The sequence below is a fragment of the Carassius auratus genome, chromosome 45 (assembly GCF_003368295.1).
Source record: "Carassius auratus strain Wakin chromosome 45, ASM336829v1, whole genome shotgun sequence".
Lineage (NCBI taxonomy): Eukaryota > Metazoa > Chordata > Actinopteri > Cypriniformes > Cyprinidae > Carassius > Carassius auratus.
Window position 1 is genome coordinate 2,104,504 of NC_039287.1, and position 16,761 is coordinate 2,121,264.

Genomic DNA, 16,761 nt, shown 5'->3' on the forward strand with positions numbered 1-16,761 from the left:
TTATGAAGTATTCTAATTTGTTGAGATAGTAAATTGGTGGGGTTTTGTATAATGTGAGCTAAAATCATCACAATTAAAAGAACCAAAGACTTACGTCAGTCTATGTGCACTGAATTTATTTAATACACGAGTTTCACAATTTGAGTTGAATTATTGAAAACTTTTCCACAACATTCTTATTTATTGAGATGCACCTGTAATACAACCATGAAACACGGAATTATCATTTATGAGATGCAAAACTGTTCAAATGATATTTTCATCCTGAAAAAAAATAAAGAACTGAGATGAGAATGAGCACATATAAATGTAAAGTCGAAGGTTTCTGTCCAAATGTCTTTTTTCCATTGCGGTTGCTTACTACAGACTGGAACGATAATACAAAATGAAGACCCAAATTTCTGGAAAACCTTTAATGAATTAATCAAATTAAAAGTTTCCCGACTTTATGGAATTTAAGGAACAGAATCTGAGCACCAAACAGAAGCCTGCATGAGGTGGGCGACTCACTTTTTTGTGTAACTAATGATTAAATCAGCTGCAAAGTGAATATGGAACAGAGTGAAGCCTGTGTCGCTTATTAGACGTGTAACTTCTGAGGAGTTTTAAACATTTATTTTTCCTCGGATGGGCTAAATGCCTTTGAAACCAAAAGAAATGCAATCTGACAACTAAGTAATGACAAATACATGCTGGCATTGTGGGAGCAGATTCTTGTTATAGATTTTAATGGCACATTTAATTATGGTGTGAACGTTTTAACACTTAACGGGATTATGTTACGGAATTATCCAATGAAAAGATAGAAAGAGCCAAACTATATGGGTGAAGCGATTTCCCATACTGATACATTAAGATGAAACCATCCAGGAACAAAACACATTATCATTTGTCTGTCTGCAAATCTCAAATTACACGTTGGACCAGTTCCACAATTTGGATTTAAAGGTTCCAGATTGCAGAAATATGATATTTGTATGCCACCTTGCTGATATTTGTACAGTTTTGGTCAAGTCAATGCATGTATTGTCATCTAATAAAGCACAACTTAACCCAGACATGATGCAAATTTTATAGTTTAAGCACATTTGTAGTGTCTCACAAAAATCTTTAAAAAAAAAAAGAAACAACAAAGAAATAAAAATACACAAGGCAATATTTATCATAAACAAAAAAAAAAAAAATTAAGTCTAAAGGAACTGACAGAACTTTTTAATTGGTCTCAGCACGAGTATATTAAAATAATTTTTAAAAAATAAAAGCAATGAGGTTTTTTTCACATAGTTTATCTCTTCAATATTTCCTTATTATATATTATACTATACTTTTAACCTATGTACATTAATGTGGTGTTTTCACAGGTCATGTTGGTTCACGGAAGGTTTGGATTATGTGGAGATTGGCGAAGATGACAGTAACAGATTCCACGTCATCGCCTCTATAAATTCCTACAAATCTAGGACAGGAAGCGATAGATGAGGTCGTCTCTCATCCATTTAGCCAAAGTAACAAACGAATCACAGCACACATCACTTTTAAAAGCAAAAAATATATATATACATCATTGCATTTTTTCCCCCAGGTAAATTAGAGAGATTCTATAATGGAATCATCATTCCATTACATGAGAGGGACGGGACAGTATTTTCCACTTTGAAATGGCTAAATGATAAATAAATAAAAGTTTAACCCTAACCCATTCTATGTACAAACACCAGTCACATTAAAATCCAGAACCGAACTTCGACTTTTTCCTCCAATCAGCTTTTGCAGGTCATGCGCGTCCTGGTCGCTCAAACATACACACGCTTGTGTTGGTGTGGTTTCTCCTTTGTACGTTCCCCAGTGGTGATGCTTTATGCAAATTAATTGGAAGGGGCCTGTAGTGCCTGGATGCGACTGGATGGAAGGGGACGGAGCACTGTGACTGGCAGACTCAAAGTTTGTTGTGATTGGCTCGTTGTTGAGTCCATCATGTGTCCCACACTGTGCGGTCTGTGCTCTCCAGGGAGAGGGACTTTGTTTTGTGCGGGGAGGCGGGGCTCGGCGGGCTGCTGAAGGTGGAGCTGTTGGAGGCGGTGGAGTGCCGAGGTGAATCAGAGTCCTGACAAACAGAAAAACAAATAATATTGTAACAACAGAGGCGCTACCAACAGAATTTGTGGATCATAGAAAGTAGCCATTATGATTATCTAGCCCAAGGTTTTCCTTTAAAAGCACACATGAACAAGACAAGTAATGATGGACATATATCATTCACAGGTTTGGGCTCAGTAAAATTTTTATGTTTAACTAAAATAGTTCAAACCGTTATATTACAATATATTATTACAATTTAATTGTTTTCTGTTTAAATTATAATAATTTATTTATATGTCTCTGCTGTCATTTTTTTTTAAAAATAAATCAATTACTGACCCCAAACTTTTGTACGATAGTGGACACATGCAATGATACAAAATACTGTGCAAAAAATTATTAGAATATTGAATCTAACTTTTAGCAAGTTTGTAACAGAAGTTGGCATGTAAACATGGAACATGAACAGAAAAGTCGCTGTTCCACATGATGATCTTAACGGAATAGTAATCAGGATAGTTCACCCAAATATTACAATTTAAATTTACTCACCTTCATTCCAAACCTTTAAAACTAACTTACTCCCATGGAACCCAAAAGAAGGTATTCTGGAAAATGTCGTTTTGGGGAATATATATATATATATATATATATATATTTTTTTTTTTTTTTATGAACAAGGTTAAAACATTCTTCTGCAAAAGAAAGAAACTTACAGGTTTGGAATGACATGAGTAAATGATGACCGAATATTAACTAACCATTTAACTTGTGCAAAATGTAGAAACTACAAAATTGCAGATATGCTAAACTACTCAAATTTAGCATTTTGTTTTGAATGTTTTCGTTCTAGAATATTGCACTGGTCTTCCTGATTGGGCTCTGCCATGTCTACAAAGCATAAAACCGATGAAGGTCCTTTAATCAAGCTGCATTTTTGAAAACAAAGCACTGCAAAGTAAATAAAATGAATTACATAGACATACAACACACAAAGACAAGTACTCATCCTCAAAACACTCATAGCCAATGGTTCGCAGCTAGCAAATCAATAGAGTCGCTTCAAAGCTGATTCCACACTCTAAATGTTAGAATCACACTCTTTGCAAGTATGTGAACGCAAACGCTTTGACCTAAACAAGCTTGTAAACTTTGCCACAAGGGGCTCTACAGCACATCAGTGTAGTCTTATTCCACAACTTGATATGTTTATCAATGATTACCTGAAAAAACATACATTTTACTCTAGCGCCCCCTTGAGTACATTTGTTTACTTGCACAGAGCATTTTTCTAGTCCAACTCTCTTTTCTTCACATAAAGGCCTTTGTTTTCTCTAGTGGACACAGGGGGTGGCCAGCAAGAGCGGTATGAAGGCGAGACATGCGGATGGATGCTTGCTATTCCTAATCGAAGCTCCCTGCTTCCCCACAATCACTTGTGGGTTGTGAGCTTCAAAAATGGGCAGTGGATACTTGAGAAGCGCTCTGCAGGGCTGCCTGAGTGTGCAGATGACAGCAGTCGTGTGTGTGGGTGTGTATGTTTCACTGCAAATGTATGACGTTTACCTTCATCTTACTAAGCAGGGTCCTTAAAGCCCTTTTCAGATCAGGGGTCTTCTCCGAGGGCGATACTGCTTGCCACTGAGAAGGAAAGGGCAGACTGAGTGCCAGAATGGCTTCCAAACTTGCTGTAGGAGAATGAAGCAGCCGGGAGGTACGAAGCGCAGCTTTATGGGGTGATGACGGGTGAGATAAGGGCACGGGTGGGTGGGTTGCTAAGGATTCTGTTGGATGTAGTGGAATGGGGCGGCAGGCATAAAGTGGCGTAAGCATTGACAAAGCTAGGAGGGGGCGAACAGAGGGCTAAGGCTCAATTGCATTCAAGTGCTTTGGGGCAAATTAAATTATAGGTGTTCCACCTTTACAGGCCTAATGGGAAGGGATGGGACAAGCTGATTTTATAAGTCAGAAGATGTGTAGAAGAATCATACGGGTTTTAGAACGACATGAATGTGAATACATTTTTTTTGTTTGTTTTTTGGAGTAACATCATCACTAAGAATACACCTTGAGAGGCTATTAATATCCAATTTCTAACTAGGAATCGCATATTTACAATAATTCTGATAGCACATGAAGACAGCATAAGGCTCAAATTTAATCATCATGAATACCGAGGCTTGCTGGTCATGTGCCTTGATGTCCCTGCATAGTGCAAATTTGGCTTCGATGTGATGAGGTGATATAGATACCACTGTCCCGATTCCTCCTACATCACGACTCACCTCTCTATCGAACTGAGAGAGCGGCGCTTCGCCCACGTCCATCCCGCCTCCTGACGACAGCGAGCTCTCGGAGGGTGACGTCATGGTCTGGCGTTTAGAGCTGTAGCTTCCACCCGAAAACTCCCTCCTCAGAGCGCTGCCATTCTGGGAGGACGATCCTGATAGAGAGGAGAAGCAAGAAACTGGTTGGGAATGAAATCCACGGAATATGATAAATATAAGAGCAGACAACTTGTGTGTACGTACGCATTCCTAGGCTACTGCTGGCGCTCATGGATCGCCCAGGTTCGGCACGGTTTTTGGTGATTGATGGGATGCTGATGGAACCGCTGAATACGGCTCGATTGTCCTGAGCACGTACATTCTACAGGTTACGCAGAGAAACACCACACACACACACAGAGCAGGGACACAAAAACATGCAATGAATGCGACAAACATGACACAAACCAAGCAGTGGCTTTGATAAATAACCAGAAAAATACAAATCAAAACGAGGTTGTAAAGCATTAGAGGGATATTCTGAGTTCGACAAAAGTTAAGCTCAATCGACAGCATTTGTGTAGCAGAATGTACCATCAAGAAAAAAAAGAAGACTCCCTCATTTCCTCCTTTTCTTATAAAGAAAGTAAAAACCAAGGTTACAGTGAGGCACTTACAGTATAAGTGAAGGGGGACAATATTTGGAGGATTTAAAAGCTAAAGATACTTTTTTGTTTTGTTTTACACTTTCTATTCACTATTCTACTAAAACATATGTATTAATAGTTACATATTAAATGTAACCTTCCATTCAAAAGATTAGTGAGCAATTTTTTTGCACACTCAAATCATGTTAACAAGCATATTGTTTACGTCTTGTGGTAATACTATTAACACAATAATCCACATTTTGACTGAACTTGTGTGCACTGAACACAGAATATTCTTTTAAAGATGAGCCTCTCACCATTGGCAGATCTCTGAGGATCTGCTTTCCATCTCCAGGACCCATATGAGCCACGTGGTTAAAATTCATAGGACTGGAGATCAACTTGTTCCTTTTCTCTGGATCTTTCAACATGTCTCTGCAATCACACACACCAGTATGTTAATATAATAACACAATAATGACTAAGTTCCAAAAAGTGCATAATAAATCCAGACCTAACAAAGTGTGCTTTGAAAATGCTCAGCTTGTCTTTTTAGCATGGTAGTACACAAATGTGAGAATGCATGTGTGTGTGTGTGAGAGAGAGAGAGAGAGAGAGAGAGAGAGACATTCACCTCCTCTGCTGCAGTCTCTCCTCCTCAGGAATACGGAACGAGAATCGTCTCTTGTTGCTCATGCTGCGTACCATCTGCTTCCTGCTGTTATCACACACCTCAGGCACCACCAGTTCGTCCCCCTCTAAAACACACACATTATGCATTATCAGACAAATTATTCAAATCTGAATGATTCATTATTTCAAACAGCACTACTAATCAAAAAACGTAAGCGACTTGAGCTATGATCATTGCATTTCAATGAATTACAGAGACAGCGCCGTTACCTGCAGTCTTGTTTCTAAAGTAGATGAGTCTGACCGTCTCCAGGCCCAAGAGATTCAAAGAACCCTCCATGTTCAGCGGCCGGACCTGCACAGAGCCAGTGAAAGTTTATTTATTCATTTATAAGATGATTCACGTACTGGTCGTTTTACAATAGTGTGTGGATGTGCAAGAGTTAGTTATTTATTATAATTACTAGGGATGCACCGAAATGAAAATTCTTGGCCGAAACCGAAAACCGAAAAAGAGAAAACCAAGGCCGAAAACCGAAACCGAAACACCGAAATAAATTATCCCAATTATTAGTACCATTGCATTTATTGCTATGACCGTGTACTAACTTTACTAAAATTAAGACATTGCAATTGCATAAATTAATATTAAAGTTTCAAAGATAATTACAATTACATAACTTATTAAAAAAAACATAAAAATACATAATTACAAATGATGTAAATATTTATTAAGCACATTGCAACAATGCACAGTATAAAATAAAATTCAAACTAAAAATTTATCCCACTCATGTGTATATTTAATAATAATGTACAGGCCTACTGGCCTGCAGAAAGGTTTTAAAATGAACAGTTCTCTCATAAAAACAAAGTGCATTTAGGTGAAGTGCATTTGAAATTTTTCTGTGTAGGACTAGAAAGTGCATTACTTCTCCAGTTGGCAAGACTGTTATCACTTCTGGGGATGGGGACTTCAGACAGATAACCATCTAGCTGTTGAGCAGTTGAGCTTGTCATCTGCCTGACATTTGAGAAATATTTGAGAGAGTGTATTTAAATAGGGCCAGGGCATAAATAAACATTTTTATCAAATTAAAGCAGAAATCTAGCAGAAAATCTAGCATAAATATGGCTACAATCTGATATTGTGTATGTATATATGTTTGTGTGTGTGTATAAGAACAAAATAGCCAACGTATTATTATTATTTGAGGCACTTTCTTGCAGAATTCCACTGAACATATCAGACAACGATGATGGTGCAGAGACGAGTCTTTTTTTTTTTTCTGCGCTCTGATCTGTCTCCTGCGCTTGGCGCTTCTCCGTCTCCACCCGGGTTCTCCGCATCCAGCGCGGCCTGGATCATTTCTCGTGCGCGCTGCCTTATTTCCGCATCCAAGTAATGGTCTTTATAACGCGGATCAAGCACATTCGCGATGAAGTGCAGAGGATCCGAAAATATCTCAGTGAGACGTGTGCTAAGAGACTCTATAAGACTGTACTTTTCTTTGTTTTCACTTCGTGGTCCGTCTTAATCTCTTTGTTAGGAGACGCTTTAGTGCTGCGAATAAAGGAATACGAAGAGAGAGAATGTTCTCACTGGTGTTAAGTGTATGTCGCGGGGAGCTCGTGGTCTTTGCTATGCAGGTGCACGTGCAGGTCGCGGTTTCTGTTTGCGTCATCACAACATTTCGGCCGTGTTGTTTCGGTGATAAAAGTCTATCGGCCGGAAACCGGAAAGGCCATTTTCGGCCGAAAATTTTCGGTGGCCGAAATTTCGGTGCATCCCTAATAATTACGTTTTCGAAAGACTTCTGAAACTGAAATAAGCAAACCTTTTTGAGAGGAATGGTCTGTATCCATTCCATAGTGTTCACATCAAACACATCCACTGCATTTTCACTGTAGACCGACAGGTAGGGGGCGTTGTAGCCTGCGAGGTATAAAACATCCACAAGGTCAAAATAACAAATCTTTTTCACAGCCACACCTCGACCCTTGTCTTTAACCTTTAAGTGTAAAAAGACGGTTAACTTGTCTCTACTCACAGCAGGCGGTGGGCGTCGCGGGCCACATTAGCTCTTGCTGGCGCGAGCGTCTCCCGTGTGTGTCTACATACACTGCAATTTTGCTGAAGCAGAGCAGCAGTTCTTTATTGGAGATATCCACTGCACAAAGGGCATCCAAGTTCTCTGCCTTAATAAACGCCAATGTTGGGTCATCTGGGTGGAGCATGCTGACCGGAGGGGTATCTTCATGCAAACTGTAGCGCATAAAGCACGCTTGGTATCCTACACATAACTGTTGGCCAAAGAACGCCATCCACTGGACAGTTCCTGGAGCCTGAGACACAGAAAGGGCTGTTGATGTTGCTGATCTTTGTGATCTAATGAGGATGTTCACTAATTACATTTAGACTGCATTTACTTGATTTGAAAAAAAATGACAAGAGGTTTTGAATACTGTACTTGTATGTCCACCAGATGGCAATAGCGAGACTTGCTCTTGTTAATTTCGTAGCAGGAGATCTGCCGTTTAATGGCGAGGCAGAAGCAGGTGTTATTGCGCACCACACCAGACACCAGTGCCTGGCAGTTTTTAGTATCTGCCACCTTATTCTTGTCAATCTCTCTCCCATCAAACCCAGCCATGGGGATCAGACACACTTGTCGGTTCCTGCCCGAGATCACGGCCATTAGATGCTCTTTGGGCATCAGTTCTATGTGATGGACCTTCTTAATGTCACCCACACGAACAATTTCTATTAGACAGAACAAAAATGTTTAATGAATGTTGGTCTTGCATTAGTTATTTCAGATTTAATGGGCACATGGTTCAGCAATGGTAGTGCACTTTTTAAAGTAAAAAAAAAAAAGGAACTGTTAAATCTTACAAACCATAAACATTTGAGTTTGAGTTTACAACCTTTAATTGATTTGTAATATGTCTGCTCTGATAAACAGGAAAAACAAAACATTGATTTAGCTGCTTTTATGCAAAGAAAAGTAATTTACAATCAGAGATTGTACTAACAATAACCATTTTTTATGGTTTTCCATCATGCTTTTTTTTTATCAATCGTTCTTTTCATTTTCCTGAAAATTTAATAAACGTCCGGTATTCCAATGCAATAGACCCATTTTTAGACAGATGGAGAGCATGTCAGTGTTTTTAACATTTGGGAATTACAGAAATTTTACCTCAACTACCCTGAAGTGCCCTGGTAGCTCATACATCAGACTTTCCAAGGTTTAAACCAACAAACTTTAAGTTACCAGTTACCAGTCTAGTTTTCTGACCAACAAGCCACAAACCTTAATGCTTATTTACCAATGAAGAAATAGGAGGATTAATGAAGGAAATTTACCATCTTTGGTGACGTGGATTACAAACAGGCCTTCCTCGTTCCCCAAAGCAACCCGTTCATGGTCTAAACAGAAATTGTGACAATCAAACATCTTGGTAAGGGTATAAGTATTTGCTCTTTCTTTTTTGTGTGTGTCTCTGTACCAATAATAGCAGCAGTCTGGGTGGTTTTGATGAGAGGAAGGCTGCTGTCATACGCTTCTTTAGGCACATACACGAAACGCTCCTTCAGCTTGTTTTTCCTCAGAATGCGGTGCAGTTCATTCAGTGCAGACACCCACTTTGTCCTCTCGTGCTCATTGTCGGCCAGCATCAGGATGCACGTCTTCTGACTGGAGGAGGTGGACAGCTGAGATGCTGTTACCTGTGGAATGAATTAAAGAACAATGTATAAAAAGCAATTCAATAATGTCTTGAAATGAATTGAGTAATGACTGCCTAAAGCTATAGTTAGTTCAGTCATGATTATCACATAATGGCCTGATCGCTATTATTTGATCTGTGATATTGTGATGGTTTTTCATTACAGAAAGTTAATCAAAAACAAGTTTTGTAATAACAATTATTTCGGACCTCCTCTACAGTATGAAGTTACAAATCGCCTGTATGTTCTTACCCTAAAAATACAGGGGATATCCCTCCTGTTAGCATGGATGACATCAGACTCCAGAACAAAGCTGGCGGAAAACTCTTCATCCCTGCTCAGGATAAAACCGAGTCAAGCACGATATATGAAATATTTGACTTCAATATTTGAGCATCACTTTTGAACGAAGATGTCCTTCACCTCATGGCGATGACCTGGTTAACTATGACACCAGGCTGGGCACCCTTCCCTTCTCCAAGCTCATACAGGAAAAGTTTGAAGTCACATACCACTGCCCAGACCCTCTGCCAACCCTTTTTCACCCCTGTGGGCTTTGGTATCTGGAGAAGACAGTCAAAGCCCCATTACAAGACAACTAGCATAGTTTGTAGCCAAAAAATGTGGAAAAGACATAGTATGAAGACAGACTGTGCAATAGTGAACTAAATATGAAAAGCAGAACATATTTGGCAAATCTTACCCTAAGATGGCCCTCATATGCAGTCCCTATGCCTCTCTGAGTGTCGATTCCCAATTTGCCCTTGGTTTGGTCTGGTGCAACGGGGCACACAGAGGGTGCTTTATCAGCACAGGTGACATGACAGGAGAAGTTGCAGACTGTAGGAAGAGATGGAGGAAAACGGCATTGAGTATTACTGAGGATTCTACAAATAAGGCATCCTTGGATTTAATAAAGTTTCACCCTTATTTTGTTCCAAACTGACATGACTTTATTTCTTTTGTGGAACATACTGGTAAAAAAAAACCAAGTATAGCCTGAATGCACTGTAAGTCGCTTTGGATAAAAGCGTCTGCCCAATGCATAAATGTAAATGTACAGTAAATGGAACACAATAAAGAAAATAATTAAGATTCATGCTGGTTGTCCTTGTGTGTTCCTAAGAAGAAATAAAGTCATACAGGTTTGATCATCTTGAAAACTATATCATATTCACTGTTGTCTCAAATACTTCAACCACACAGATTCCTTTCTCTTCTGCTGTCTCACCTTCACAGGCGCAGCCCTGACGGATAAGTCCCACCATCAGAGAGGTGCACTGGTTACATTTGGTGGGAACGCTGAAGGTCTTCACACTAAGCTGGTGCGCCTTGGGCTGTGCAGCAGAGAACATCAGCAACATTATTAAACACAACCATTTCCATAATTAAGACAATAAGAGTACTGGACAAAATTCGTACAGCACAATACAATATTATAGCACTATACTGATTTTTTATAGAAATTCATAAAAGATGGTTCAAGAAAACAACCACATGGTAGATATATAAATTTATTAAAAAAAATATATAGAAATGTTCAGCACAGTACAGCAATATACTTCAGTAAAAAAATCTTTATTTTATTCAGCAAGGAAGCAAATAATCTGCATAAAATGCATGTATAGAAAGCTATGCAAGTAAATACTGTTTATTAATAAAATACATATTTACAAGAGACAAGAGACATATTTCTATTTCTTCAGCTTAGTTGAATGATTTCTGAAGGATCACGTGACACTTAATACTGGAGTAATGACTACTGAAAATTCAGGTTTGCTCTAACAGAAATAAATTACATTTAAAATTTTCACAATATTGTTTTACTGTATTTTGTGACCCTAGGGCCTAGACCACAAAACCAGTCATAAGTGTCAATTTCCCGAAATTGAGATTTATACATCATCTGAAAGCTGAATAAATATGCTTTGTGATGGATGATTTGTTATGATAGGACAATATTTGTCCGAGATACAACAATTTTTGAAAATCTGGAAAATACTGAGAAAATCACCTTTAAATGAATATTTTAGCACTGTATATTACTAATCAAAAATTTGGTTTTAATATATTTACAGTAGGTAATTTACAAAATATCTTCATGGAACATGCTCTGTACTTAAAACCTTAATGGTTTTTGGCATAAAATAAAAATCTATCATTTTGACCCATACAATGTTTTTTTGGCTATTGCTAAAAATATACCCCAGTGACTTAAGACTGGTTTTGTGGTCTAGGGTCACTTTTTATGAAATAAATGCAGCCTTCTTTCAAAAACATTTCCAAATCTTACATATTTGAATGGCAGTGTAATCTCTACAGATTGAAACATTCCTACAGTTATGATGTAAATAGTTACCTTCGGTGAAGAGTGTCCCAAGCTCCCATAGCCTGATCTTCCTGTTGGCGTCTGCAGACTACGTGACGTGTGGTCAATCAACTAGGAGGCGGACACACCAACACAAGTACATTTTATTACATTTCATTTAACTCTTGGTAAGAGCTAAAGGAAAAACGGAATCAAAATGAAAATTCTGCAATTATTTTAAACCTGGTTTTCTTTCTTCTGTGAAACACAAAAACAAAAAATCTGAAATGATGGACCCAAGCTGGATCACTTTAATTATATGGAAAAGAGTGGTCAGTACATCTGCTTTTGTGCTTCATTGAAAAAAAAAATGCATATGAGATGGAAATAATATATGGGTGATTAAATAGTAACACTATTTTCATTTCTAGGTGGACTTATCCTTTAAGAGTCCAAAGGATACCTCTATAGGCTCCATGTCACTGGCAGATGACGGAGAGCGCGAGCGTGATATACGACGAGATCTTGCATCTTCATCTCGTGATGGAGTGTTAGAGGGAGTGAAATCTGCCGAGTCAAGCTAAGAAACAAAAAGATGGTAATTATTTTTTCAAAATGTGTCATGCGGCCAGACTGTGATGCATCCATGCAGAGTGAAACGCACTCACAGCGAAATATATCAAGACCATAAAGCTTATCATGACAATAATATTTTTACTGGAATTACACCCTCTAAGCAGAACAAAGCATGTGCTCCCAGGCACTGAGCCAATAAGTAAAGGCACAATACATCCACTACACAGAGACCACACACCACATGCAAGACGAAATGAATGTTAGGAACCGCATGAAAAAAAAAAAAAAAAAAACACCATGGACCTACTTGGAAAACAATAAAGTGAAGTATATCCACAATTTATGAGGCTCTTACATTGAAGTGATCTGTAAAGGATTAGTTTACTTAAACATGAAAATTCTGTCACCATTTGCTCACCGTCATGTCTTTCCATACCTGTCCTGTAAGACTTCTGTATAACTTTTCATCAAATAACTACACTACTGTTAAAAAATTTGGGGTCGGTAAGATTTTTTTAATGATTTAAAATGAAGCCTGCATTTAGTTGATCAAAAATACAACAAAATCAGTAATATTGTAAAACATTATTACAATGCAAAATCATATATATTTATATATTTTCAAATGTAATTTATTCCTGTGATGGTAAAACTGAATTTTCAGCAGCCATTACGCCAGTCTTCAGTGTCACATGATCCTTCAGAAATCATTCGTTTTGCTGCTCAAGAAACATTTCTCATTATTTTGTGGTTAAACTGTTACGGTTAAATATTTTTGTGGAAACCATGCTAAGTTTTTTCAGCATTCTTTCGTGAACAGAAAGATCCAAAGAACAACATTTGTTTGAAATAGAAATCTACTGCACCATAATAAATGTCTATGAAAGTTGACCGTCTTTGATCGAAAAAGAAGAGAGTTCCAATTCTTCCCAACTTATTCTGTGCACCATGCGGGAATACAAGACATTTAGGTTTGGATCGACATAAGGGTCTGTAAATGATGAGAAAGTGTTCAGTTAAAACAAACAACTTATTTTCATCCTTTTAACCTAAGCAAAAGTTCAAATTAGATCCAAATATTAAGGCAAGAATTTTATATCTTTCCATTTAAATGGTCTTTTAAAATGTATCATAAAAGCAGATAGTATGGAAAGTAAACCACCAATTTTAATTAGCTAAGCCATATATGGTTCATATGCTTTTCAATAGATGAAAAAGGTTCCCAAATACATTTCAGATGCATTTCAGCAATGAAGGTATCATGCACTACAGATATCGCCACAATCTGAGCTGCCACTCATGCAATTTGCAAAACAGGCCGTCACAACCAAAGCAAAAAAATATGATGGTGGGGGGATTTTACTGTTACACAGGACAAAAGCGGATCTTACACGTCTGGTTTTGCTGCCGGGACCAAAAGAGGGTGACCGCTTCATAAGAAGAGAGAGAACAAAGATGAGAGTTGTACTTTGTACTTAATGTACAAATGTCAGCTGGATACGATCATGTTGGAGAAAGAGGGGAAGGGAATGAGGTTGGATCTCTGGGCATAATTTACACGCACAAAGGATTCACTACTACTAGGACACTGGAGTGGATGTAGGATCAGAAAAGTAAAATGTAACCATGAACTATATTGCTGGTAGAATGTAAAACCAATTCAATATTGAATTCAATACAGAAAAGGGTAACACTTTAGAATAAGGTTCCATTAGTTAATGTTAGTTAATGTATTAATTAACATGAACAAACAATGAATAATACATTTATTACTGTATTTATTCATCTTTGTTAATGTTAGTTAATGAAAATACAGTTATTCATTGTTAGTTCATGGTAATTCACAGTGCATTAACTAATGTTAACAAGCACAACTTTTGATTTAAATAATGCATTAGTAAATGTTGAAATTAACATGAACTAAGACTTATAAATGCTGTAGAAGGATTGTTCTTGCTTAGTTCATGTTAACGAAAGTAGTTAACTAACATTAAATAATGGAACCTTATTCTAAAGTGTTACCCAGAAAAGTATGAATAGAAAGGATTAGTGTAGTGAAAATGTATTTTGTTACCCTTTATTTGTCTGTGGTATATATTTTTATACTTATTTGAATGTTGTGCTATTAGCTTAGCAACATGCTAACATCAAACTGTATTAGAATCAATTGCGAGTTGAGATTCCTTTGGTATTCTGTTAAATGTGTAAAATGAGTGATGCAAAAAGACATTCCATTACAACATGGCTGAAGAAGAACTTACATCTTCCCAAAATTCTACTAAAGAAGACGAAGAGGAAGAAAATGAGTCCTGATGGACAACAGAATGAAAAAACAAAACAATAACCAAATACATTATGACAGGAACAAAATAACAGAATACTAAAAATAAAACGGATTAGGATGTATCAGAAGAATACAGAAAACAAGTTAAAAAATAAAAATGTAAATAAGAATGATGAAAAATCGTTCTTTGGGAATCAGGGTGAACCTATGTGCAGATGTCTGGGATCGTACACTTACATCAAACTGATCCAGAGCAGAAGTGGGGGCATTGAGGAATGCCAAGAAAGAATTCTGGGAATCCTGGTGCTTCACACCTAAAAGTGACAGAATCTTATTAAAACACATCCTTATTTAAATCTCATCAAATTAGACTGGAACAGAGACAGAATTGCTTTTTTTTAAATCTAAAGCAATGCTGAGTAGGTTGGATATTTTGAAGTTATTGTTGTTGTTATTTTTTTTGTTCATTGAAACAAACCTGATATAAAATAAAATGTAAAAAAATAAGGATGAAAAACTTAAACTTACAAAGCTTAAGCAAAATGGGAAAAAGTTGTCTTGGCAATTAACTAAAATTAGTCTAAGTACTAACATTACTCAAATTAAATGGAAATACAAATAAATTACAGCAATAAATAAATAAAAAGAAATAATAAAAAAAAGAAAATAAATTAATTAAAATAACTGATCATATAAAAATACCAAAAGTATTAAGAAATGCTACAAAATATATAAATAACAATAAAAAAATAACACTGATGGCCACCTCTCCTCAGTCTCAGCTCCTCTGTCTCTTTCCTCAGCCTCTCAATTTCTGCAAGCAGCTCCTGGTTTCTACTTTCGGACTCTTGCAATTTGCTGTAAGACAAAAATAACACAGGGAAAACTGTGTCACTATTTAAATTCACCTCATTTGAAAAGAGAGAGTGAACAGAAACTTAGCTAAAAAAAAACTTTAGCTAAACTTAGCAAAAGCTCTATTGACTAAAACAAAACGAGAAGCGAATTTCAAAACTATTCACATAAAGAGTGAAATGAATGTTCATTGACCTGAAAAACAAAAAACATTAGACCTTTATATGAAATCAGCAAACCAGAACTCTGAGCAGAGCTATGTTGATATGTGTGGTCTTACCATTCTGTGGCAATGTTGGATGCTTTGACTTTGTTAAACTCGTCCTGGATGGACTGTTTGGCTCTGATCTCCGCATCCAGCGCAGACTGCAGTTCTAGACGCGCAGACATGTCCAGCTTAGCAAAGCGCCTTATCTTCCACGGCATGTCCTAACAAAACGAGATAGCGACCCACCACATCAGACATTCAGGAAGATATATGAATATGTGTAGAATATGTGGAAGAATATGTGTTTCATCCTCATCTGCTGTGTGCATGTCTCACCGTTCCTCTGGCTCCCAAGCTGGTGTTCCTGAGCCCTTCAAGCTCCTCTGTCATTTTTGTGGCTAGAGCTTGGAGGTAACCACGAGCATCTTTCTCATCGCTCACCCTGCACAGATTAGCTTAGTTCAGCTTTACCTTGACAATGCAAAACTTCTGTAAATCCGAAAAACTGCAACTGCATTTAAGTGATGAATGGCAAAATGATCTGGATCCATACATGGGTAAAGGTCATCATTATCATGTATTTCTTGGCAAGTGTGATGCCACACGGCTGCAAGTAGGGGGCTCCACTCACCACTGTATGATCTCAGTGATCTGGGCCTCCCAATGGGCAATGCTCTCCTTCTTATCAGCCAACTCTCTCATCTCCTCGTCCTTCTGCTTGTGACTACTGTTGAGCTGGTCATACATAGAGCTCAGCTGAAAAGACAAAAAAGACCATGAGTAAAGAACAATTTGTGTTAAGGTGGTTCTTAGCATGTTTCTACCAGTGCTGTCATGGTTAACTACTACTAAAAACAACAACAAATAATTTTCATTAATTAAAAAAGGCAGATCAACTTTACTAGCTTCCATTGTTCTTCTGTTCAATAGGAAAGTGAATGTTGCACGAAAGACAGGAAGCACACATAATATGTTACGGCGAGTCTGTGCAAAACCTCTGCAGCGCTCTTTGACAGGAATGTGAATTTATTCAGGCATTGCACATCCTGGTTCTATTCCTTCCAAATGCCATCATTCTTGCTTATGTTTCTAAGCCTCATCCAATCTGGCACTTGACACGACAGGTCTGGCTGGCTGCGCTATTGTTTCAAGCTGCCTTTGTGTTTTG

At 37.6% G+C, this 16,761-nt stretch overlaps 1 protein-coding gene across 5 annotated transcripts in view; it reads right to left on the reverse strand.

Annotated features, from left to right (window-relative positions):
* Window positions 1-428: 428 nt before the first annotated feature.
* LOC113062862 (serine/threonine-protein kinase MRCK alpha-like) overlaps window positions 429-16,761 on the reverse strand; it is a 49,210-nt gene continuing 32,877 nt past the window's right edge. The window contains exons 17-40 of one of the 5 annotated variants that reach the window (XM_026232894.1): window positions 16,225-16,349; window positions 15,930-16,035; window positions 15,666-15,814; window positions 15,297-15,388; window positions 14,768-14,844; window positions 13,638-13,676; window positions 12,134-12,250; window positions 11,722-11,802; window positions 10,594-10,699; window positions 10,066-10,202; window positions 9,786-9,925; window positions 9,615-9,696; window positions 9,143-9,362; window positions 9,000-9,062; window positions 8,101-8,393; window positions 7,681-7,975; window positions 7,468-7,565; window positions 5,900-5,984; window positions 5,631-5,754; window positions 5,314-5,431; window positions 4,611-4,728; window positions 4,365-4,522; window positions 3,646-3,720; window positions 429-2,104 (exon numbers count right to left, since the gene is read on the reverse strand). In XM_026232894.1, the coding sequence (XP_026088679.1) occupies window positions 1,973-2,104; window positions 3,646-3,720; window positions 4,365-4,522; window positions 4,611-4,728; window positions 5,314-5,431; window positions 5,631-5,754; window positions 5,900-5,984; window positions 7,468-7,565; window positions 7,681-7,975; window positions 8,101-8,393; window positions 9,000-9,062; window positions 9,143-9,362; window positions 9,615-9,696; window positions 9,786-9,925; window positions 10,066-10,202; window positions 10,594-10,699; window positions 11,722-11,802; window positions 12,134-12,250; window positions 13,638-13,676; window positions 14,768-14,844; window positions 15,297-15,388; window positions 15,666-15,814; window positions 15,930-16,035; window positions 16,225-16,349 (3,030 nt within the window). In that variant the 3' untranslated portion in view covers window positions 429-1,972. The remainder of the gene's footprint in view (window positions 2,105-3,645; window positions 3,721-4,364; window positions 4,523-4,610; window positions 4,729-5,313; window positions 5,432-5,630; window positions 5,755-5,899; window positions 5,985-7,467; window positions 7,566-7,680; window positions 7,976-8,100; window positions 8,394-8,999; window positions 9,063-9,142; window positions 9,363-9,614; window positions 9,697-9,785; window positions 9,926-10,065; window positions 10,203-10,593; window positions 10,700-11,721; window positions 11,803-12,133; window positions 12,251-13,637; window positions 13,677-14,767; window positions 14,845-15,296; window positions 15,389-15,665; window positions 15,815-15,929; window positions 16,036-16,224; window positions 16,350-16,761) is intronic. The other 4 variants (XM_026232895.1, XM_026232896.1, XM_026232899.1 and 1 more) reach the window with 4 other exon arrangements.